General features: G+C 44.4%; 2 protein-coding genes across 3 annotated transcripts in view; one reads left to right on the plus strand and one right to left on the minus strand.

Annotated features, from left to right (window-relative positions):
• LOC306639477 (uncharacterized protein) overlaps positions 1-12,338 on the plus strand; it is a 186,621-nt gene extending 174,283 nt beyond the window's left edge. Inside the window, exon 3 of the mRNA XM_079103098.1 lies at positions 5,469-12,338. Coding sequence (XP_078959224.1) covers positions 5,469-5,853 — 385 coding nt within the window. The 3' untranslated portion in view covers positions 5,854-12,338. The remainder of the gene's footprint in view (positions 1-5,468) is intronic.
• RCN1 (reticulocalbin 1) lies at positions 12,267-25,644 on the minus strand. 2 transcript variants are annotated; one of them, XM_079103094.1, is made up of 6 exons: positions 25,100-25,641; positions 20,096-20,289; positions 18,964-19,142; positions 17,164-17,224; positions 13,825-14,024; positions 12,267-12,968 (listed from the first exon to the last, which is right to left on the minus strand). In XM_079103094.1, the coding sequence occupies exons 1-6, from the start codon at positions 25,351-25,353 to the stop codon at positions 12,861-12,863; spliced, it is 996 nt and encodes a 331-aa protein (XP_078959220.1). In that variant the 5' UTR covers positions 25,354-25,641; the 3' UTR covers positions 12,267-12,860. The 2 variants fall into 2 exon arrangements, with proteins under 2 accessions (XP_078959220.1, XP_078959221.1); XM_079103095.1 differs by having other exon boundaries at positions 12,880-12,996; positions 25,100-25,644.
• Between the last annotated feature and the right edge of the window lie 546 nt (positions 25,645-26,190).

Raw genomic sequence — 26,190 nt, forward strand, 5'->3', positions numbered from 1 at the left:
GAGAAGGTAAGACAGCCCAGTGGTTGGAGTTGGTCGCAAAGTCAGGGTGAGGATCACAGGTAGTGCCCATCGGACCCTGAGCTGTGGTTGGGTCTGAGACTCATGGGTCTTCAAGCCTGAGCTGGGGCTGAGTCTGGGGCAGGAGGTGAATGGACTTATCTGAAGGGACCAGAATGAAGGGCAGAGTACAGACATACCCTGGCTCTTTCTAGCTGTGTGACTGTGAGCAGTGTGTTTCTTCTACCTGGGTGGCTTCCTTTTCTGAGGAGATAGCCCTAGAAAACACTGTCAGGCTCAGATGCATCAGAATCACCTGAAGCTTGTTAAATAAAAATGCTTGGAGCCATCCTGGCAGATTGACTCAGTAGGTCCGAGGGGATGTTGGGGATCCATCCGTTTACCTGGGAGATCCTGATCTTCCAATGCTAGCTTTCCTTTATTCTAAACTTTACTAAATCAGGGATAAGAATGCATGGAAAATAGGCATTTACCTCCTGTGATGATCAGCAGTGCCAGAATCAGATACTATCTGTCACTTGCTATACCCTAGAAGACCATCAATGGGGGTTTTTTTCAAAGGTGATTTTCGAGGTGGAAGACGGAATCACTGGGCTCAAGTTCATTCCCTTCTGCATTCTGTCCTATGAAGCATTTCCTTTTCTCATGACTGATTACCATCTCGCTCAAAGGTCACAAACTGGGATCCTGATAGACAAACGTAGGGAGGCCATGCATGAGCTGGTCTGCCCAGTACTTTTCAGAGGTTTGACTCTGTCTGGTGTCAGACTGGGCACTTGGTTTCTGGTTCCACACAGGCTTGTCACATTCGACCATATTAACACCCAGTTCTTGCTTTTTCATTTCCTTTTTTTTTTTTTTTTTTGGTACCAGGATTGAACTCAGGGATACTCGCCACTGAGCCACATCCCCACCCCTATTTTGTATTTTATTTAGAGACAGGGTCTTGCTGAGTTGTTGCTCGGCACCTCACTGTTGCTGAGGCTGGCTTTGAATTCACGATCCTCCTGCCTCAACCTCCTGCGTAGCTGGGATGACAGGTGTACGCCACGAGCTAGCCCCAGTTCTGTGTGTTACCTGCTGGAATTCTGATTCTAGATCTAATTGTGCCTCTCAACCCCTATCTCTAGCCCAAAGCAGTCTTCTTGGCTCTAGACCCAGGTATCCAAATACCTCCTGGGAGACAATCCAGGTTATGTGCTTAACGGAAGGTCTGGCAGGACAGAGCTGAACCTTGTTAATCGTATTAATGATTCTGAGTTCACGTTTCACAGAACCTCACAGGCACCTAAGCTCACCCTCTTCAACCCTGAACTCCTCCCTCACCTTCCTCACCTGCACGCCGTGTCTCCACCCCACATTTCCTTCGCCACTAGGGGACTCATCAGGACGTGGCCTAAGACTGGGAGTCATCCTGGCCTCCTTCCTGTCCACTCCAATTTATCATCAAACCTTCTGCAAAAAGGTTCTCCTGAATCCATCCGGTTTTTTTCCATCTCTGCAGTTGTTACCCTAGTCCACGGCACCTTTGCCAGAATGGTTGAAGTGGCCTGTCATTATCCCTGCAGACGTTATTGTTTCTGTTGGAACCCATTGTCCCGTCTAAAACCACAGATTACACTAAACAACCCCATCTCGCCTCTCCCTTACAATTCATTTGTTGGCTTCCCATTGCCCCAGGATGAAATCCAAGTTCTTTAACAAGGCTGCTCCCAGCCTGGCTCCTCCTCCCCTCCCAGCCTCCTTTGCAGTCTGTGTTTCAGACACTGGGGACTCCCGTTGTCTCTGGGATGTGCCCTTCTCTCTCCGGCCTCTGGGCCTTCATACACAGTTTCTCCTCCTGGAAGACTTTTCCTCCTTCTGTTAACTTGAGTAACTCCTACATTTTCTTCCTGTCTTATTTTAGCTGTCACTTCTTGGAAGGTCTTCCCAGATTCCCAAGACCAAGTAAGTCCCCTGCTTGGATCTGGCAGAGCCCCTCTGCTTTCCCTGGCATTTTCTTCATCACATTGCATGGGGATTGTTTCTGGTGATTGCTTTCTCTCTAGACTAAAGCTGCATCTGGGCAGGGCCCACCACCATCTAGCCTGGCCCCTGCTTTCTCTGATGTCTAACACATACTTGGAATGTAGTAAGTACACAATAAGTATTTGTTGAGAAAAGGAGAGGAGAAGAAGGACAGAGTGGAATGGGGCAACCTGACTTTCCCTTATTCTACAGTCATAAAGGAACAAGCATCTTGTGGCCAAGAGGAGGACAAGAGCTAACACACATTCCCCCTTATTGAGAACTTCTGAGGGCAGGAATTCTCTTTTGCTCAAAGATGTGTCTTTAGTGTGTCAATCAGCTTCACATTACTATAACAAAATATCAGAGATAACTAAATTATAAAGAGAAAAAGTTTACTTTGTCTCATAGTTTAGAAAGTTCCAGTCTATGATCTGGTGTCCCCATTGCTTTGGATCTCTGAAAGAGTAGCATATCATGAAAGTGTGTGATGGAACAAAATCCTCATGAACCAGGATGCAGAAAGGAAGAGGAAGAGACCTGGATCCCACAATTCTTTTTGATGGCATACCTCAAATGATATAAGGACTTCCTAGTAGACTCCTCCTCCTAAGAGTTACATCACCTCCAAATAGAGCCACCCTAGGGGCCAATCCTTTAACACGTGTGCCTTTGGGGGACACTTATACCAACCATAGCACTCAGCATCTAACGAAGAGCAGTAGAGGTTGTTTAGTGAATGAATTAATTCAAAGAACATCTCGAACATCTATAACTAATGGTATATAACCAGCCAGAAATATGCTGTGGGTTTTTTTGCTTGTTTTGTAATAAGACTTGAGCAATAGTTCCTTTTAAAAATATGTACACATGTACACACCTTGACAAAAATAAAATAAAATCTAAAAGAAAAGCCATAGTTCTAAAAAACTCTCAAGGAGGCCCTGTGTTACCACCAACCCCATCACATTGGGTTATCTACTTACAAACGTGGGGCATATTGTCCAAATGTAATGGCACTGTTCCAAAGTCACGGAAATCCCCAAAGAAAACCCAGTTCATCTGCTGAACTAAAACGTGGATATTTTTTTCACCATTTAGAAATCTGGGGTGGAGCATAAAATGTAAACCTTGTATCTAGAGCCCAAAGTTTGGGTTCAAGTCCACCATTTGCTACATGCAACCTTGGGAAACTTGATCAACCCCTCTGCTTTATTTTCTTCCCTGTCAAAGGGGGGAAATTAGACACCTTGCAGGGTTGTTTTGAGAAGCGAATATAAAATGTAAAGCACCCAGCACAGGCCTGACATATAACAGGTGCTCAGTTGATGGCTTGGCTTAAATGCACTCCTGTATTTCAATTATTTAAAAGCATCGTGGCTGAGCTCACACAGAAAACAAGGAGCTCATGAAATATTACTCTCCTGGTGGGAAGAGGCACTATTTCTTTACTGTCTGCTCTCTAAAAGAAAGAGGAAAATTGTGGCAGAGCATATGAAAGCAATAGTAGCAGAGAGGCTAGGGAAAAGAAAATGGGAGAATTTGATTCTCACTGGATCTTGGGGTCAAGCTGCAAAGTAAGGCCCTTCTTTTTTCCCCACCTTTCCCTCTGCTATGCACTGAATGTTTGCGTCCCACCAGATTCATGTGTTGAAAGCTAACCTTTAATGGGAGGGGATTTGGACATGGGGCATGTGGGAATTGATTAGGTAACAGGGGCGGGACCCTCGTGAATGGGATCAGTGCTCATATAAAAGAGACCCCAGAGAGCTCCCTCAGCCCTTCCGCCATGCGAGGACATGGTCATGCTATCTGTGAACCAGGAAGTGAACCTCACCAGACATGAATCTGCTGGCACCTTGACCTTGAGCCATCCTAGCTTCTAGAACTGTGAGAAATAAATTTCTACTGTTGATAAGCTGCCCTGTCTATGGTATTTTTGTTACATCCCAAATATACTAAGGCAGCCTCTTGGTACTTATGAGGAAGACTTCAGGAGGTGACTGGAGGCATAATCCTCATGGGCAAAAGGAACATCATTTATCCAAATGATGTTTTGGATAAAATAAAAAATAAGCTTCATCTTAAAATAAATAAAAAGCTTCATCTTGTGAAGGTTTTATTAAAAAAAAAAGAACTTTGCAATCATTTCAAAACATTTTTTTCTTCTTTTGCAGGCAAATAGTGTTCAGTTTAGAACATGCATATAAGTAAAAAAAAAAAAAAAAAAATCAAAAACAAACCAAAAAAAACACACATTTCCCCCAAATTCCACTGTGAGGTAACTCCTGAGAACATTTTGCAGTTTATCTTTTTAGGGATTTTTTTAGGCAATATGGCCATAAGGTAATATGTTCTCATGTAGCAAATGAGGTGGCATGGTACAGGACCTATTGTTCCGTCACCTGACCTTTTTCATTCTACAGCTTGTTCCAGGTCAGGAAGTGAACATATCTAATGTCACCAAGGGCGACAGTAATGGACTCCCAGGGTGACGGACCACAGACACTCAGTGCCCTCTGAGCGGAGCCTGGAGTTTGTTTCTATTTCTCCTCAGTGAACAACTTGGTAGTTGAACCTTTACAGGGCCCGTAGCCGTTCCGTCACAGTTAATCCTCACATTGTCTTCATTTTTTTAGAAAAGAAGACAATGGGATGATATGATGAAAATGTTTAAATCACAAATGGGTGGGACGGCGGCAAGGGGCTGGAACGCAGCACGATGCTTTCCATGTCCTATTCTGACTGCCCACCAAGTCTGATCACAAGTGCCAATTCATTTCTATTCAACAACCTTTAGAAATGAATGAGACGCAGCTCCTCTCCTTAAAGAGATGGAAATCTAGTAGCAGAGATGAGACACAATAACTTATTGTACCTGATAAATGAGTTTTCTCTCTCATTTAGCACCAAAGTTCCTGCCTCTTTCATCATGAAGCAAGGACAAGATGGACATAATTATATTAGAAAAGTCAGTGTTTAATGTTTATATAGTAAATGGCATACATTCACCTTTTAATTCTCACAGTTAGACTATGAGGTTTATTGTAAGGATCAAAGCACAGAGAAGTTAGTATCTAGCCTAAGGTAATTTAGCTACTAAATGGCAGAATTGGGATTTATTTTGATCAATTGATTAATTTAGGTACTGGGGATTGAACCCCAGTATTTTATTTATTTATTTATTTTTATTTTGAGAAGGGGTCTTGCTAAGTTGCTTAGGGACTCACTAATTTGTTGAGGTTGGCCTCAAACTTGCAATTCTCCTGCCTCAGCCTCTGGAGTCACTTTGATTACAGGTGTGTGCCACCAGGCCTGGTTCAGAACTGGGATTTGAGTAAGGCCCTTTAGGGCTAGGGCCTTGACCATTGAAGAACACTGCCTTTGGGCTGGGGGACAGTGTCATGGTAACCTGGAGCATGCATTGTAATTTTACCTTCTAGGTACTGTGGCCTGAAAACCAGCTTACTGACGTCCCCCATGGTGGGGTTCATGGTGACCAGTCAGTGCACCTACCACTCGCCCATTGGCTTCCCTCAGATCCCAGTGGCTGCCTTAGCGGTGGAGAAAGTGGGTCACTCCAGCGTGCACTACCGACTTGCTCTGTTTCCACCTAAGCACACTGAGGAGCCACCCTCAGTTGATCACCATGACCTCTGTCATGGCTTTTTCTTCGGCCATCCTAAGTTGGCTCAGTTTGATGCTTTGGCCTGTACCACGGGGTCTTCAGTCCACGTCTTTGTGAATCCAGCCACCAGCAAGCCAGCAGGCCTTCCCGAAAACTTCCGAAGGGGCCTTCTAAAGCTGATGAGCCCAGCTTCAGTGTGAATTATGTACACTATACATGGAATTGCTCATAAAATAAAGTTTAGATTATTCTCTCTGAAATTTCTTTTGATTTCTTAGATACACTTTTTTTGCGTTTTAAAAAAGGCTGTTAACTTCTTCAAAGATTTTTAAGAGTCATCTAGCTCTGTCAATGAATCACCTCCTTGCATCAGACCCTGGGCCAAGTATTTTGCACAGTTTGTCCCTTGGACCATGACCACCAACCTCAGGAGACAGGTGCTGTTCTAGCTTCCCCTTTACAGAAGAGGAAAGTGAAGTTTGCAGAGTAGAAGAAGTAGCCAAAGAGAGGCCACTGGACTCAGAAGCCCATGCTCTCAATCACCACATAATATTGCCTCTCCAGCCTGCAGCACCCCTCAGCCCCAGGCCGGCCCGTGGCCATGGAGGATCCACTCCCGCAAAGGAACCCCATTCACTTCCTGCAAGCCAACGACTCATCTCTGCATCGCACATCACGTTTCTTTACCAATATCTCACCAGCTGGGCCGCATACTTTCCAAGGCTTGAGATCATTGATCTGATGTGACTCATTAAATGTCTTCAGCTTCTTTCAGTTAATAATCATGTGACCCATGTGTTGGGGTGGGAGTGGGGATGTGAACTTTGGCCCTGGAAAAATCACCTTCATTTCCTATGTTTAAAAACAACCAAAAACCCCAACCCTTTGATGCTTATCTGTTAAATCCATCAACTCAATCGGTCACTAATGGCATGGCTTGAAGCCAACAGTAACTATGAATAAAATAAACCTCTGATGCTGAAATATGTCAAGACCATCCTTTGGGATAATAGCAAAAATGGTAGCCACTGCTACTGAGTGTCACCTCCACAGAATGCTTTGTGGTCATGACCTTAATTGATCCTTATCTTGTTCTGTATGGCAGGTGTTATCATTAACATCTTTCACAAGAGAATGTTGAAGCTTTTGAGAATTGTTGGAGGCAGGGGAAGGGTCTCCAGTTCAAAGTTGGCCTCAGCCTCAACCTGATCCCCCCAAAACCTGTGGGCTTATTCTCTCTCGACCTCAGTTGCTTCCTCTGTAAAACATGATCCCTAAAGACCTTTTCCAGTTGGACTCCTGAATGCTTTTAAATAAATGGAGACTCTTGGCCTGCTGTGGAACTGAGTTCCAAATCCCTACCACATATAAATAGCTTTGGAATATCCTCATTGTGATGTAAACAAATCCAAGTGCTATTCCTTTGCCATTAAGACCATTCAAATTCAACTAGGTCAATGTTTAGGTTTTAAAAATACTTCACACAGTTATCCTAAAGCTTGGAAGACTATTAACCAGCAGCCTGATGTTTGCAGGCATTATCTCTATGACCTCTGCCATTTGACCTGCTCAAGCAGGTCAGGGAGAAGAAATTCGGGTACTTGTACATCACCTCCATCTTCAGTGATTGCCACATACATTCTCTCACCTCATCTACATAACTACTCTGAGATTGGGCATTGTAACCATTATTATTATTATCCCCACCGTGGAACCAGGGCAGGCTCCTCAGGAGGAAAGTGATCTGCCCAGACCGTGAAACTTCTGCCTGGTAGAGCTAGAACTTGAATCCAGCTGGGTCTTTGAATCCATCTTTCTGTGTCACCAGCTATGCATCTCATCGCGGCGAACCTGATGCCACCAGTCTTTGAAAACTCTGGAATAGTAGTGGTAGTTTTATCAAAAGGCTGTTAATCAGAGGCAATGTAGTGGAATGACAAAGACGATGGGCCCCACCATTAGTGAGACCTGCATTTGTACCCCGCCTCTGCTTTCTCTGCAGGGAAACTGCGTGTCTAAGTACTCTCAGAATAGTTCTGGTTATCCCAGCATCACAGCCGAATACTTGATTCCTAGAGTGGAGTGAAACTGGCAAACGATCCATGAGTCACTCCACCATTTTTCTTTCTCCCAATGGGCTTCATGTAGGTGTATACTTTATTTAGTCCATTCCTGCTGCTATAACAAAATACCTTAGACTGGGTAATATATAAGAAGGAAGTTCTCACTGTTTGTGAGGCTAGAAAGTCCAAGATCAAGACGTGGGGCAGCTTGGTGTCTGGCAAGGACCGTTCTTTGCTTCTAAGATGGTGTTTTGTGGTTGTGTCCTCACATGATGGAAGAGTACAGGGGAAAAGAGGGGCCTAGCTAGTTTTTTCTAGCCCTTTTTAAGGGCACTAATCCTCATGACTTAATCCCCTCTGCGGGGTCCCACCTTTTAATACCATTACATTGGGACTTTGATTCCAGCATATGAATGCTGGGGGGGTGGGGGGGGACGCATTCAAATCATTGCAGTGTATATAGACACTCCAGCTTGCATGATCAAACTGAGTTCACTTCCCGACAGCTGCCTCTTGGCTACTCTTTCTAATTCGATGTGCATACACCTGCTACTTTGCCTGCCCTTTGGAAGATATACTTGGGGAAGAGGCCAACCAAGACTTGAAGATGCTTGGGCATGGAATTCTGGGTCTTATGGGGATTTGGAAGCATATCCAGAAAAGGTGGCCCTGGCTCTGAGTCAGAAAAACCCCTTTGTCCATGTCCTTCTCAACCATGGGAGAGGCACAGCCAGAAGAATGAAATGGGTCTTTCTAAATCCCAAAATGGGCGGGGAAGGTGGCCCAGGATCTGGGGAGATATTGATTAAAACAATCCTCTTTCATTGTCAGTGATGTCCTGGTCTGAACAACCAACTATATAGTCACCTTGTTTATGAGTTGTGTGGCTCCGAACATCACTTCCCTCTGCAGTTCCCTGACTTGTGAAATGGGGAAAACAATGTTGTAGTCTGACCGCAGGCACTGTTCCATGCTGTCAACAGTAGGATTGCACTGCCTTGCTCTCTTCAAATTAGATATGGCCATGTGACTTACTTTGACCAATGTCAGTGGGCAAAAATGACATGGGTCACTTTCAGGAGGCAGCATTTAATTATTTGTGTTTGGCTTTCCGATGGATATGCACTACTGCTGCCATGAACAACTGCCCCGCCCACAGCCTGTTTTGCCAAAGCAGAAAATTAAGCTTTTATGGCTTCAAAGCCCTAAGATGATAGGGCTGTTTGTTACCTAGCATAACCCAGTCCGTTCTCTTTCTTTCAAGTACCAACCTCACAGGGTAGTTGCAAGAGTTGCATGAGAAATATCTGTAAGTACTGACATTGTGCCTGGTATACAGCTATTAGAATTCATCCTAGCAGAAACACAATATGCACCCTCAATATAGACAAACACCTTCAAGGTTGGAAAATACTCAATTATTATATTTATTTTCTTTGATGCAATTCCCTGGGGAATCAGACACTGTTTTCTATTTTATGTGAGAAAAATGAAAGAAGTAAGAAAAATGCCTGGTGAGGGGAGGGATGCTTTACACCTGGGGTGTGTGTCCCCCAGGACTCGCCAGAATTGAGAGGGAGATGCTTTCTTTAAAAATAATCCCACATTTGGGTAAATCTCATGAGTTTAAGAACTGATGACATAATCTTTCTGGTGCTTAAATTTTTAATACTTCAGAGTGAGCCAAAGCAGAGAATATTATGGCACTCATTGGATTTTACTGGGAAATTCTAGCCCTATAAATTTGTTTTAAGACTACAGAGACAGCGAGCCAGATCTCAAATGCATGTTCTTGGAGAGAGCCAGGATTTTATTATAAAGTGGCAAAAATAAATCTGGAGAGACTTTTAAAAAAATTGTCAGCCATTACTACTTTACTCTTCACAAGATATTTTAGCTGAGCTGCTAATAAGCAGCCATGTGGCTCCTGTTTGCCGGGTACTTCTGAGCAGATATGACTTGTGCGTTTGCTAACAAGGGGACAACCGCGATAACCAAGCAGGTGAAGAAAATCTTCAGGTACTTCAGATTTTCTAACTACATTTTTGTTACACTCGAATTCCTTCAAAAACCTACAGGAAGAGACAAGAGGTACAAAATGTGTGTTCATGTTTTGCTTAGACAGAATATGGCTCCTAGCAATTAATGCTTTCAGTCACATTAAGCATTAAATAATGCCTTGTGACATTACAGTATTTCCCATTACAGATCAATTTTGTAGCATTTGTTCATAATCAGACTTGAAATGTTACCTAGAAACAAAATATGTTTTCCTTGAAACAGTCAGACCTTATTAGAAATCTAAGGTTTTACAAATCACCATGTTAACAGTTATATCCCCTGGCTAAGGTTTTCTTTCTTTAAATAGTGTTAAACTTAGCCCCAGAAGCTTAAGTCTCTTTGAAGATTACTCTTCTTGTGTGCACTGACTTGAAAAGAAAAATTTAATGTTCCAAATACATCTAGCGTCCTACTATGTAAAACTTAATAAATCAAACAGTATTCCCTTTTCAGGAAAAATATTAGCACCTTGTAAAAATGTTATGCTTATGCTTAGGTTATATAATGTTAGTTTCTCAAAAACAGGTTTTTGTTGCTTAAAAAAAAAAAACAGCCTATTTCTAGGTTAAGAGGAGTTATTTTCATTTCCTGACCACATAAGCATATGCTGTGAAGTAAACAAAGAAATAAAGAGAAAACATGAAAATCAGAGATTAGCAGCAGTGCAACCTACTGCTAAATTGCAGAGATTTTTGGAGCCAGAAACATCTGAATTTGAGTTCTGGCCCTGACATTATTAAATGAATACAGAATCTTGGGCAAATTGCTTAACTTGCCATTCAGCAAGTATTAGCTATTTTTATAGTTTTTTGGTCTTTTTTTTTTTTCTTTGCTGGTGAATATTCCTTTTGATTAAAACTCCCAGTCTCTTTATTTGTTGGGCAAACGATTTATTGTATGCCAAACTCTACTCTTCTAGGTCTGTCAACAACAGTAAACAAAACAGACCAGACTGCTGTTCTCACAGTTTACTTTCCTACTTAGGAGAGAGGGGCAATGTACAAACAAGGCAAGGCCAGATGAGAGAAGGCAGAATAGTGGCCCCTCAAAAGATATCTACCTCCTAACCCCCAGAACCTGTGAACATGACTATATGGAAGAGGGGTCTTTGCAACTGTCATTAAGAATCTCAAGATGAGATCCTGGATTATGCAGATGTGCTCTAAATCTGATTGAAGTGCTTTTACAAGAGACATGCCAAGGGGAGATCTGGGGAAAAGAGGGAAAGTCCATATGAAGTTGGAGACAGAGATAGGAGTGACAAAGCCACAAGTTTAGGAACAACTCGTGTCACTAGACACTGGAACAAACATGGAAAGATTTTTCTCCAGGGCCCTTGGAGAGAACACAGCCCTGCTGACACTTGGATTTCAGACTCTGGCCTCCAGAACCATAAGAGTTAAGCTTGTCAATGCAGACCACTCATGTGGCTGTGATTTGGATGGTGGCCATGGGAAACAAATACTAATGTTAATGCCAACCAGAAGAAAATAAGACAGAGATATGAGCTAGGGACTCAAGTGGGGACTGCTTTAAGTAGTGGGGTCACTGAGGAGGCCTCGCTGAGGAGGTCACATCCATTACCTGAGGATGTGGGGGAATGGGTGATCTGAATCTGAGGGGGCAGCAGGTGCAAAGGTCCTGTCCTGGGAATGACATTGGTGTGTTGAGAAACAGAAAGTCTGAGGCTGCAATATGGAATATGGGGTGGGATACAAAAGGAAGAGGGTAAGGAGATAAGGCAGATGAGGACAGTAGGGATCAGATCCTCTAGGGTCTATTAAGACATCTGGATTTTCCAATTGAAACCCGTCTTAGAAATATGACCTGCAAATACCCTAACTGCATAGAGAAAGAAGGATGTTAAGTATAGATTAATCAAATTAGCAAATATGGATATATTCTGGACATTCTAGTCATTGGATTTTTAAAAAACCCAGAAACTTTATAATCTTATTCATGGTCTCCCATTGCACTGTTTAATTCTATATGAATAATGATGTCATGAATAGTCTATGTGAAGTCAAACACCACAGGACACAGTAGAAAATCCTCACGGAATCCTTTATTTCATTCACTTCCTACTCACAAGGTGGAATTTCAACCTGTAGTCATCATTTCTGCCAATCCAGTCAATGGCTGGGAAAGTCACTGTCCTAATCCCAGGGGCCAACAATCCTGGGGGCAGATCCGAGGATGGCAGATTCACCTTCACTGAGGAATTCCACTACATTTTGCTTCCTTGGGACCCCCGGGCCTCATTCCAATTCAGGATCATGGAGGAAATGGATCGTATTTCTATTCACTATTTCAGAGATCAGACCTACCTCATTTACATGTCAAGAAAATTTTCTCAAGTATATTTAAAGTGTTTACCATTTTCCTATAGTTCTGCAAATGCCTGACATTCATCTTTTCCCTACCTCTAAAATTCCTTTCGTGTTCACATTATCTTCCTTGATTACTTCTTAGTTAATTTAAAAAAAAAAAAAAAAGTGGATTTACTGTGTACACTGGCAGGTCTGTACAGAAAAATGCACAGAGGTTTTATATACCACTTACAGTAACAGCTCAGAGTAAAAAGTCAGGAAGAAAGAATCTGAAACGTTAAACTTGCTCGGAAGTAAGGCTACCTGGGACAATACCACTATTTAACTTCATTAGAATTTTTCTTTTCCAACTGTTTACCAGTGGCAAATTAAAAAAAAAAATTGATAATTAAAATATGTAGCAGTCACTCCATATACTGTCCCTCCCAATGTAAGAATAACAGAGGTTTTCCAAGTTTTATTCCCTTTTCATTTAAATTTAATGGAAAAAAACTGTAAAAGTCATGTTGCAGCAATGTATCCCCATGCATAATAACTATTTGCCAAGACTTTAATGTGCTTTGAGAGAAATCTTACTGAAAAATAGTGATGACCATTTTCCAGTAAATACTGAGTGAAAAATAATCTTTATCCCAATCTGAGGTATAAACTTGCTTTTCTGGGGACACAACTACTGTAAATTAGACCACTGTAGCAACCAACCAAGACAGTAAGTGAAAACCTATCACCATCTGCCACATTATAATATGTCTATCAAAGTTCATCATGATTTTTTGTGAGATCTTCTCCATAATTGGTAGCTTGGCTTCCAACAAACATGTTCCAGTTGTCCAGAATTTCCTCTTTAGTTAGCTTCTCATCCTGCAGAAGAGAGGGAGGAGCTCTGTAACTGCGAGCAGATCGTTCAGCATGAGGCCCATGTTATTTCATTGATTTGCAATGTTTTAAATGCTACATTGAATAATTCAGAAGCTTCTGGGTTCCACTTTCATCTACCATTACTGCACTTCAAAATTCCAAACTGTAACATCCTCTTGCTATAAAAGCTGCGTGAAAGTACATCAGGTAGGTCCCTGAGTAATTTCAGAAGCTAGAATCCATTTATAACCATAAGCAGTGCAAACATGCTGGAAACAGGCCCTGAAGAATTCCACTTCCCTTTTATAGTCTAGCTGCATAACCTAACTAACCTGAATAACCTGAAAATTTGGGGCAACTAGCAGAGTGTGATGATGCAGGACTTTTTATTAATCATGTTTATCTATTTTAATATTGATAGATAGTAAAGTACTGGAATTAGAAAGAGAAGTGGGAGCTTGCCTGAGGGTGTCTGGGCTGTGTGGGACAGGCTTCCTTGTGCCTGACATATCCCAGAAGTCTGATAAACATTTGGTGACTGAATGAATGGATGAATTAGCTTGTCTTAGGGCAGGCATGTTTTGCTTTAATTCCATGCCCTGCCTATATCAAACAGAGTTGCTGCTTCTTCAGTCCTGAAAGGTGTGACTTAATGAGTCTGTGCTTGCAGCTGGCTATCCAGAAGAGTCTAGGCCCACTGAGCCCACTGTGGGCTACCATGGCCTGGTCTCTACTGTAGGGCAAGAACAGGAAGTCAGCAAAACAGGGCCACGAGGGCCGGTGTTATCACCAGACACAAACAAAGCAATCTTATGTAAACTGTCACCCATCAATCAATGACCCCAAACATTTGAACTACCTTGTTCTTATCCGACTCGTATACCAGGTGCCTGGCTTCGGCTTGGGCATGGTCATAATCTTGAGGGAGGATCCAGTGGCGAATCTCATCTTTGTCCAGCTTCCCATCCTTGTTCAGATCCCGGAAGTCACTGAACTGTTCCCGTTCAGACAAAACCCAGTCTGGCTCAGGGCCATTATCCTCGTGAGAAAACATATCCGCTAGAAGGGAAATTGTTCAAAAGGGTAGGTAGAAGTCAAAACACTTGACCCCCTGAGGTTCTGGAAGGGTGATAACCAATCAGGAGACCCAACTCTTAGTGTCATTATGTTTGGTGATGCTGGGGATGGAACCAGGGCCTCAGGCACAGGAGGCAAGCACTCCACCACTGAGCTGCATCCTCAGCCTCATCAAGAGACCTAACTCAAACAGCTGGTGGGCAGTTTCTTGGTGATAATAATGCCAAGATTTATCCACTCTTAAGGCCACATGGTGGAATAGGAAGACCTGAGATTAGGATCCAGGAAGTGAACCTTGACTCATGACTTAGTTTTGTAAATGGAATTAGATTACTTAGTTTAGTGAATGGGTCTTAAATTTGTCTGTCTGTGAGAATGGGAAGTGGCCATGCCTGTAAAATGGAGATATTAATTAATAAATCACAAGGTTATTAGGAAGATCAAATGGTCTATTTATGTGAAAGCTCTGTAACCCAAATTGGCACAATAAAGGTGAAAACTAGTAATAATGACCACTTAGGAGCATTTTCTACAGTCAGGATAACAAAGTGTTCCCACACCTTTTTTTTTTTCCCCATCTGATTCCCTAACAACCGTATGAACTAGGTGCAGTTGGTACTCCCAATTTATAGAGGAGAACAGGAAGAGCCTCCCTATAAACCACAACAAGTCTGAGCTTGAGGCTACACAGGAGCACGGCACTCTGCTTTCGACCCACTTAGCCTCTTTGTTTATGACTATTGTCATTTATGTCATTTCCCAAGGGCTTTCACATATCATTTTATTTCCATCCTTATAACAATTCCATAAGACAGACGATCATCCCCATTTCCAAACTAGCAGGAAAAAGAAAAAGTTAGAATGAAATGTTGATACATTGCTCGTTCTGCCACTTGTTCTTAGAAAAAAGTCTGAACTGCAGGCAGTTTGTCTTTGATGGGAGCACAGTTTAGAAATGTCAGGTCATTTAAAAGTTTCAATACAAGGGGCTGGGGATATAGCTCAGTTGGTAGAGTGCTTGCCTCACAAGCACAAGGCTCTGGGTTCAAACCTCAGCACCGCAAAAAAAATAAAAATAAAATAAATAAATAGTTTTAATACAGAAAAGAAACTCTGTAATGAAAATCCAATGTAAAGAAAAGTTCTCTGTAATAAAGTTTCAATATAAGGAAAAACTCTTTATAATAAATTTTCAATATAGAAAAACTTTGCAATAAAGTTTCAACATAGAGAGAAAAACTCTTTGTAATAAAATTTCAATATAGGGAAAACTGTCAGGTGGTAAAAGAAGCAGGGAGTGAATGAGGGCAAAAGAGGAAGCCCACACTTGATGTTCACAGGGCTGTGACACATATTAGCTAATTTGTACTTCAGTCAATTCTGCAAGGATGGATTCTATGTATTCCCATTTTGCAGACTGGGAAACTGAGGCTTAGAGTGATTACATGACTCTCTGGGGGTCATGGAGCCATTAAGTGGAGAAGCCCAGGCCTCTTGATTCCAGTGCCCTTTCCATTATACCACACCATCACTAGTTTCCCATTCATCCCTGCCTGAAGAGGAGGCTGTCCCAGAAATGAAAAGAAATCAACTGCTAGACAAGCTAATACATTAGGTCTTTCTGACTACAAGTCACTAGAAATTCAATTTTCATGTACAATGCCCCTACCTCCTTCTCTGCTTGATGTAAAGAATGGAACATTTCTTTTAGGCAGAACCACTCAGAGTTCTGCCCCTGACTTGCACCATTTCAATGCAGAGTTCAGGAGGACCTGGAAGAGTACACGCTTCTAATCGAAAGCGCTACATTGTTTGCTTTTTTTATCAGTCGGCCTTTTCTGTCAGTCTAATCCTATCACCACTGTCACAGTCAGACCTCCAAAGCTCTGAACACTTCCCTCTCACATGTACCCAGCAAGTGAAAGGCGCATCTGATTATGCAACAAGGTAGCTGTCGGCATCATTTATTCCACAAGGGTAGTGCCACCAAGATCACTTTAATTACTGAGGCAAGAGCTACCTGTTACCAATGACAGACAGGCAAGTGTTCAGTTCTCGGAACCATATATAATTTCTAATGATTAGCACAAACTTTGCTTATCATTACCAAAGGTACACGTCTTTTATATGAGGTGGCAAAATAATACAACCACACCACCAGAGAGTGAAGGCAACTTGGGCTCTAGGTTTACACAGAAAGATAATTAACTGCTTCTATTAAATATGCACATGAAAATTATATTATCCCATTGCTCTTCCATAGGTCAACACCTCAATCAATTGATTGTCCAGTTTTCAGCTTGAGTGAGATGGGAACAGATATTCCCATCAGTATGTAGTTGAAGCCATGTGCCTTAGCAGGTTCTGGGGCAAAATGGACATTTACTTATTGCCTGCTCCAGACCTTTATGCTTGGAGGGGAAATTGAGCTACCAGGGAGGGCTTAACCAGCAATGATGGCTTCTGACGCCAGTGAAAACTTGAGCTTTAGCCAGCCAGTGCTCACGGTGACCCGAAAATGTACTTCTCAACGCTGCTTAAGGGAACCTCTTTAGATCTCAATGCTAGGCATGGAACAACCACAGGATGGAAAATGGGAGGCACAAAATGGCTATGTCATTGGACAACTGGGCACTTTGTAGAAGATTTGATCTCTGAAAAGGATACCTTCCTGCAGAGAGCTCAGATTCATAAACAGTTCTACTGACCATAGCTGCATCTACTCAGGGCTTCTAGGCTGGGCCCACACAGTCTGATTCTAGAGTCTTCCCCTAACCCTGTCTGCTCCATCCTCACTCCAATCCCACTTTCCAATGGTAAAATGAGGCATTGTGATGAAGGTACCTGAGAGCCATTGGGCTAACTGCCGGCCAGTCCATGGTAGGACCAGCCTTTTCATCTCTTCTCCACTGAATGAGGTTCGATAATGCTCCCCTGACATAGCACCATGGGGGCTGATGTGACAAGTGGGATGGAAAGCCCTCCCCACTGGGAAGTCCCAGCAGGACACTATCAGACTTGCAGCTGCTGCTGTAAGAGATGTCTGGGAAAAATACCCAGGCCCATGGGTGGAGAAAAGGTGCCCTAGGAGGACAGTGAGCAACTCCAGGCCGGCACTCACCAATGTACTCATCCTGGTCCACAAACCCATCCCCATTCTTGTCGATGTCCTCCAGAGTTTCCTAGGAAGCAAAGGGGAAAACAGAATGTAAGTTGGCCATGTGCTCTGAGCTGAGAATTCTAATGTCCAGCTTTCATGGCCTAATGCTTGGTGACTTCAGGCTCATTCCCTTACCTGCCCAGGCATTAGTTTACCTGTTAAAACAGACAATGGATTCTGTCCCTACTCCCCGTCCCCCATCAGGAAGTCCTGCCTGCCCAAGCAATCTCCACCATCCAATCAAACTCTGGGGGATCTGTGAGACCACTGGATTGGCTGATAACAAAAAGATTCCAGGGCTACCAGGACTAGGAACACTGAATTGTTGTCAGAGAAATATGAACCCACAAATAAAAAATAAAAGTATATCTGACTTCTGAATGTATTCTACTCTGTAATGAGTATATTTGACTTCCTAATTAGATATTTTGCCAGGTCAATAATTAAATGAATTTACTGTTCTTTGGCACAGCAACTTGAAAGATATCAAAAGTCAAAGAAAATAGCCAACCCAAGAGCACAGCACTAATCTTTATATATATATAAAAATATATATGTACATATAATACATATACATATATATTTTAGTTGTAAATGAATACAATGCCTTTATTTTATTTATTTGTTTTTGTGTGGTGCTGAGGACTGAACCCAGTGCCTCATACATGCTAGGCAAGCATTCAATCACTGAGCCACAATCCCACACAGCACTAATCTTAAAGGCGTGCAATCTATACACTTGTGGATAATTCCATCTTCACTGTCCTGTGGCAAATTAGTTGTCACTAAACAGATATTGGGCAGTTCAGAGAAATGATTCTTAAAGTCATTGCCCAGTCCTGGGGTCCTGAGCATGAGCTGGAGCATGAGGCAAGAGTGGACCCCTCCCCGCCTGGATAACTAAAACAATCCCAAGCTGCTTCTGAAAAAAGCAACTAGACTGGCTCAGGACATCTGCCCAGGAAACAGGTGATGACATTCATTTAATTGTTATGGAAAATGGACACCTGGGACCCAAAAAGTCACTGTGGAAAGTGGTGACTCAGAGAGGCCTTATAAGCACACTCATCCCTCAAGCCCTAGCATCTGGTCTACTCATCCTCCAAAGACCCATCTTTAAGAATAGCATCGTTTTAAGCCAGCATTCTACCTTAAGTCCATACAGTTTTAACAATCCAGTGCATTTCATTTCAGAATTTTTTTCTAATTCCCTCAAAGCTAAAAAAATGGCTGGAGAGTAGCTAGTTGCTCACTAAACCCATCTGCTCTTCCTGGGCACAAACCAACACTCTATTTCGCAGTCTCTTCATATCTAGAAGGGGCCACAGGAACCTAAGTGGAAGAGATGTGGCCAGAAGAGTAAAGACCAACGATACTTTCTCTTTATTCCCTTTCTTTCCTTTGTCTGCCACCTGGTCATTATCAGGATGACCTTGAAGTCACAAGGGCAGAGCCCAAGATGGAAGGAGCCTGACCTGATGGTGCTTAGGGAATTGCTTAGGAGTGGGACCATCTGTACAGGACTTGGTGTAAGTAAGAAAAAAGCTGTGATCATGTTAAATGATTTTGATTGGCGGCTATTTGTTATAGCAGCCAGCTTGCACTAACTTCCTGGGTACATAAGCATTCAACACATTTAACTTCAGATTCCTTCTCCAATTCTCTTTAGGCTAAAAAATGTCTCTCTGTGGATGAAGGGACAAGTTGAGGGGCAGCATTTTCCTGGGTTTTTTCTTAGCCCAGGCTCTTCATTGATCTCACCAAGACCACAATTTCCTTCATATGCTCAAACTCCTCAGGGTGCAGAAAGGCAGTGAACTCTTCCCGAGTGGCTGTGAGGTCCCCATCGAGGTCTGCAGCCTTGAACCTTCTCTCATCACGTGGCAGCATCTTTTTGAAGGTGTGGTGATCGGAACTATCTTGGAACTCTGCAGGGTTTCCTGCAGGATGTATGTAGAAATGCCAAACATTACACACTGGACAAAAGGTCCTGACCTACTGAGTTCTTTAAAACATTTTATTTCGGAATGCCTCTAGTATCTGTCCCTTCAAGTCATCCCTTCATAAAGGCCCTAACAGCTTATTAGGGACATTCGTGCAAATGGTTAAGAGCATAAGCTTTAGACCGTACAATACTGTGCTTCTTTTTGCAGAACTCTGCTTTCATCAATACAGTCTTTGATCTAAAATGTACACAGACTCCCTGGTTCCCTATCTTGTCTAAATGCTTCTACCTGGCTTTCACTGTCTCCTGCATTTTGAGCACATGTGTGTCTTTGGTTCTCTTGAGGCCTGTCTCCTTGCTGTCTCTACCAGGCAACAAGAGGGTTTGTGCCCTGTACCTCTGCACCACACTCCTGCCTCATTACCCCAATCTAGTTTGTCTTAAATCCAAATTCCACCCCTCACTGAATGCAGTACTGTATCTCTGCTCTACCCCCTACTTTCCCCACAGGTCTCTGTCTCTCCAAATAAAAGTCCATTCTTCAAGACCCAGTTCCCAAACCACCCTCCACCAGAAAACCATTTCCCCTTCTCTGACTGCTCCAGAACACTCCATTTTTGTTACCTAAAATTTACCAATGGTTCAAAACTCTATTACAGATATATTTCCTTTCTGCTTTCTTTTCTGTGTGCATCTCTTAGATGTAACTTCAAGTAGGGCAGCGATCTAGTGGATTTAGTAGTTCCTCACACCTTCCCCCACAAATCCAGGAAGGATTTCAAGGTCAGCAATTCAGTCCATTCTCAGTAGGCAGAGGGGATTGTTCGCAACAGGTTCTGTTTGGGAGGCTATGCCACCTCACAAAAGGGGTGGGCATGATGACAGAGTTGCAAATCTCCCAAAAGAAGGTTGTTCCCTGGACCCCAGCTGGGTGCTATCTCCTCTTACCCAGATAGTATCCATAGGTGGCTTGTTTGTATTCTTCCCAGGAAATTTTATCATCTTTGTCTCTATCATAATCCTTCCAGACTTTCGCCACATTATCATAGATGTATCTTTTCTGCACCCGTTTGATCCAAATTTTCAGCTCCTCAGTGGTAACAAAGCCATCCCCATCACTATCAATTCGATCAACAATCTTCCTATAGTAAAAGGGAAAAAAAAAAAAAAAAAAAAAAACCCCACAAGATTATTATAAAGGCATGTGTGATCTTGGTCCAGCAAAAGATCAAATACTTGCACCATCTAAAAGTACATAAATTACTAAAATAGAATCAGTGATCCAGTGGTGCTGGAAAAAGTCTTAAAATGAATCATTTCCAAGAATGATATGCCTTTCTCCCACACCTCAACTGCTGCCCATTACAGACATTACTAATGGATCGTGCCCCTCTGTCCTGACAAACCTGGATACGGCCTCAGAATTATTCTCACCACTGCCAACTGATTGGAGTTGACCTAGAAGATGAAATCTATCTGTCCTTCCTGGAGCATTCCAACTCCCTCATTTTAGAATAATGGAAACTGAGGCCCAGAGAAATGCAATGACTTTTTCAAAATCACACAGATAGTATTTAGTATAATCTGAATAAGGACTCATTTTTGGGGGGCTCCAGGTCCAAGGCAAAAAATTTGAAAATTCTATGTAAATCATAAGATAAGCAATTTTTTTTTTTTTTTAATGTCCTACCACCTTGAAATCAAAGACTTGGAATTTGAAACAGGTAATCATATCTTACTGGACAAAGTATAAAATGTCAGAGATGAAAGACATGTCATGGAACCTATTCCAGAAACTTGAGCAGCTGCAGAAGCCTACGTTCCCCTGCTCTCTGGGTGAAGATCCACAGGCCAGTGGGGTCTCCAGCTCCACACCTCAACTGCTGCCCATTACAGACATTACTAATGGATCGTGCCCCTCTGTCCTGACAAACCTGGATACGGCCTCAGAATTATTCTCACCACTGCCAACTGATTGGAGTTGACCTAGAAGATGAAATCTATCTGTCCTTCCTGGAGCATTCCAACTCCCTTGGGCCAACTGGCCCAAGTTCCAGTGACTTCCCACTGGACTCCACTGAAGTATCCTTATGGCTAGTCCAAAGCAAACTTCAGGTTGGAAACTTACCATGTGTCCATCTCTAAGCCAGATGGTCCCAAGCTAGGAACACCATTTCTGTAGGGAACTTCAAACACATTCCTAAGTTATTTCTAATGTCTACAAAAGTTTTGCCCTAGCAGTTCATTACCTGGGATGAGGTCATACTGGCCAACTATGACTTTTTCTTTTTCTTTTTCTTTTTTTTTTTTTTTTTTGAGGCTAGAATTCTATTAACTTCAGTGGTAAAATTTTCTTGGCAACTGAAGTTCTGATTGGCAGTTAATCTTTGATTAATTAAAATGGGAAGTGAATTCCTTAGTTCTTCATCAGTATAGCTTGATGGTTTGATCTCCCATAACTAATACCTTTAGGGAGAGGGTAAAGGAATGGGGTAGGGGGGCAGTGGGGTGATAATCAAAGTCAACATCTCCTACCTGAACCCAGGGAGCTTGGTCAAGCTCCTCTTTCTCAGCAAAGGGAAGGTATGAATGCTACTAGCACCTTTATGGTGCCCCTTCATTCCCAATTTTAACAGATCTCAAGCCTCAAGCATCTTCAGGCTTCCCCACAGGAAATTCCAGACAGACACAGCAAAAGTTTTTCAACACTGTGCAGTGTTAATCCCAGCTATTGTGTGTCAGGCACTGCTCCAATCCTGGGAACACAGTGGTGACATGCCTGTTGGCTACTCAAAGCTACTAAGAAGCAAAATCTCAGGCCAGCAAAAAGCTAAGGACATTAGACCATACAGCCTTCCTTTGAGGAATGGGTACATCCAATTTATGCAAATGAACCTCCAGGACATAGCTCAGCCTGACACATAGTAGGAGCTCAATAACTGTTCGTTGGAAGACTAAATAAGATTTTGACCTCTCTCTTGAAAAAAAATCTCAAGAGTGAGATACTTGTAAAAATAAAAATAAATTGAAAAATTTTTAAAAATGAATGAAATACTGGGCTGGGGTTGTGGCTCAGTGGTAGAGCGCTTGCCTAGCACATGTAAGGCACTGGGTTTGATCCTCAGTACCATATAAAAATAAATAAATAAAATAAAGGTATTTTATAAATATGTAAAAAAATTTTAAAAAAGAATAAGATACTAGGGAAGGCAGATGTGATATATACAAAACTGAATGCTTTAAGCAGAACACCTGGATCCTTATTCTGGCTCCAGTGCCATTATTTGAGACCTTGGGCAAATAACTTGATACTCTGAGCCTCAGTTTCCCCATCTGTAAGTTGGAACACTTACTTCACAAGGAATGTTGTGAGGAACAAAGACGAGGAGGTGTGCTTTTCCTCACTAAAGACAATAATCTAGATCTGGGTGGATGGAAAGTCCATAGACACTGAGCAAGTAACAGAAATGAGCCACCAGGAGGGCCAATTGCAACTGGGAGATCCCCTGACAGCTGTCACACAAAGTTGCCCAATTGGGTGTTTAAAAAAAAAATTGGGGTCTGTGTGGGAAATCATACAGATTTTTAAAGCAGCAAGTAATTTACATTTTTCCCTAGGATTACATAAGGCATTTTGAAACTGCATGTGTTTCGAGGGGCTATAGAATGGTCAGAATTTTAGAACTGATGTTCAGATGGTGGAGACAAAGCTGCCTAGATCCAGCCAGTAGACCCCCGGCAGCCTAGACTTGCTGGGAACTGGTCCGGTAATTTCCAAAAGCCCCATCCCACCTACTGCCCATCTGGTGGCTCAGGCCAGAGACCCAGATGCCATCCTTGGTCTCCTCTCCCCAACACTGAGTCAAAAGCAAGAGCTGCCACGTGTGTCAAGATGCATCCTCTTGGGCCACGGGAACTCCAGATTCAGGCTTTCGTCACCTCCCCCTGCCCCGGCATCCCCATCTGTGCCTGGGTTATGCTCTGCACCCTACCACCAGTCTTCTCCTAACAAGTTTGAGTGATTATGACATCTCAACCACATTCAGGATAGTACTTAATCTCCATCACACTGAAGTCCCTCCCGCTCTGCCCTTGGTTCCCCTACTCCCACCTCATTTCTTCTCTGCCCCTTCAGGGACCTAACATCCCTCATGGCCAGAGCAGAGTTCAAAACCTTTATAAATGGGCTGAGCTATCTTCAAGAATGCCTGACGACTTCTGATTCATCTCACAAGCTCTGATCAGGTGACAGCTCCAAGTCACCAAGTCCCTCTCTCCAATCTGAAATCTTAGGGTGCCTTCTCCTTGAAGGACTTGCTGCTGGAGTTTGTACATGCCACCATCGCAATTAGGTACAGCATCTGCCTGTCCTCCACATTTAAATATAAGCACACTGAGGCCTACAACATGAGGTTTCATGCTAGATAACAAATGTGGCGCCTGGTACACAATAGCCATTCCAATGTTTGTGGTATGAATAAATGGAAGAAGTCAAGGTTTTCACACAAAGATCAAACCCTGCCAATTCCACCAGCACTTGCTCTAGCCATTAGGCTGACCACATAATGAAGGCAATAAATGAGACCAAAGGACCCAAAGTTACTCCCATTCCTCCCCCTCCTTCCTCTCCAGCAACAATGCAGCGTGGTTGCCACTCAGGGCCCCAGAATAAATCAGTCTCCAAGTGCCTCAAAGCAATACAATAGTCTGAATTTAATCAATGGCCCCTATTGTTAAGTCCTAAACAAGAAGAGAAAGTACTTCTCTGCTAAATAAAAGGTACTTGTTTGGAGGTGACTTTGAAGTTCAAAGATCTTTTTATCACAACAGGCAGATGGTGCACCTCACAATAGGTATCATTTATCCTCATATTCTAACTACACACATTGGCCTTTGGTGGCCCCATGAGCACAGGGATGGCTGTGTTCCTTTTATTACAGCAGAACATGAAGATCCTCCACCCCCAGGAGCAGGGTTTTGGAAGCCTGCTGCCCAGTGGGCAGTCTATGTCCCTCCCCAACTCTGCCTCCATCTGGGCCCATGCTGGCTGCTGTCCCTCTGTGGAAGGATTTCCAGATAATTCTGCACAATACCCAAGTGTCTCCTCCGGGGCCTAGGGAGGGGTGCACTGAGATGTATCAAAGTTTTGTTTCTCATGTTTGGTTTCTGATTCCACATCTAAGTTCACGATCCACCACCAATGGCCACTCTCCAGCGTTCTGTCCCTAACAAACAGTTGCCAAAGCACTGGATGCCTTGGGGATATCTGCTAGAAACAAATTAGGGGACCGGTTTCTACTTGTGCATGCCCTCACCCCCCCCCCCCCCCCGGCCGCATCTCTTATCCCCAGTTCCCCATTTCTTGACAACGGTATTTTTACACCCATACACCAGATTTATGGGACAATTAGGCATCAGGCAATAACATCCCAGCCACAGTCACAGGCCAAGAATCAAGCCCCACATCTAGCCTGCCACTTTATCGTTTAATCCATTTGGTTCGTCCTTGAGACCTTCTTAGCAAGTGTCTCAGGCCCCGGTCACTCCCGGTCTGGGGGCGGGGGTGTAAGAGTTAGAACCTGAGCGGGTGGGGAACTCAAGCCATTAAAAGGCCACTGCAGATAAACTTCTTTTGTACACACACTCCCCTCCCTTCTGATGCAACCGAAGAGAGGGGGCGGGTTCTCTGGGTCCTGGCTCCGCGGCAGCTGCCACGTTCTCGACTCCCCGCGGGAAGCCACCGGGCCGGGGCGTGGCAGCGATCTCCACGCGGGGTCCCGGCGCCTGCAGGCAACTTTGCCGGCGCCGCGCCGCCAGGCGGGCTGGCCCGGACGCTCGGAGCCACGCGCGCTATTTCGCTTTCACTTTGCCACTGAGGTCCCGCGTGGCTCCCGCCCAGTGGCGCCGCGAGCACCTGTGTCGCCCCCAGCGCGGCCCGGGCCGCGGCCTCACCCCAGCCTCTCCTTGCTCTCGTCCGGGGTGAGCTGATCGAAGGTCTTGGAGTCCTCCTTGCCCAGGAAGGCCTCGTGGTCGTACTGGAAACTCTGGTTGTCCTCGGGCGGCCGCTCGCCCAGCTCCGAGTCGGGCCGCACCACGCGCTCCTTGCGCACGGTGGGCTTGGCCCGCAGCGCCCGCGGCGCCAGCACTAGCGCCAGCAGCAGCCCCAGGGCGAGCCCCTGGAGGCGGCGGCTGCCACCGCGCGCCATGGTCCCGAGGAGAGGGCGGCCGCGAGGGAGGCACGGAGCGCGCGACGCGAGCGGAGGCTCGGCAGCAGGGGCTCGCGGCGCGGCGGCGGGGCTGGGGCCGCCGGGGGGAGGGACGGCCGGCGCCGCAGCCAGAGCCCGCCCCGGGCCCCGCCGAGGGGCGCGCCCCGGCCTCGCGCGGGCGGCTTCGGGCGGCCGGGCTCACGCGCCCATTGGCCGCTGAGCTGCCGGGGGGAAGCCGGGGCCGCGGAGCCACGTCGCCAGCCGGGGTGGTGGGCACCCGGCTCGGGTTTCGCCTCGGGCCCCTCCCCGCCTTCTCGTCGCGAGGGGCGGGCCCAGGCGAACCGGGCCGGGGACTGGAGGGCTCGCGGGAAGACGGGGAAGTTCTTTGTCAAGCAACAGATGTTCAGGATAAAATTCCCTCACGTCCTCCAGTTCCCGGGAAGTGTAAGGAAGCACCCGCTGCTCCCGCCCCGCCAACTTCCAACTGAGAGCGTCCCCAGCCGCAGACACCCCCCACCCCATCCCCGCCTAGATGTGCTCTTAAGCCCAACTCAACTCCATTTAGCAAAATTTGGAGTTGGTTACACGAGAGAGTGCGGGGAGGCCAGGGTGTGGTCCCCCAGTAGGGGAACGCAGACGAGCAGGGTCACCGGATAACTTCAACATGACCGAGGGTCCATCTGAAAGCAGCCCTGCGTATTCCAGCGGCCTGGGGGAATAGAGTCCCGGTGCTGGCAGATAATCCCGCCTCCCCAAAGCCATAGGAATTTCAGAGTTTTATATTTTCATTTCTAAATGTGGCCACTCATTTTACAAAGGGCTACACGAATCAACTCC

The sequence above is a fragment of the Sciurus vulgaris genome (assembly GCF_902686455.1).
Source record: "Sciurus vulgaris genome assembly, chromosome: 11".
Classification (NCBI taxonomy): domain Eukaryota; kingdom Metazoa; phylum Chordata; class Mammalia; order Rodentia; family Sciuridae; genus Sciurus; species Sciurus vulgaris.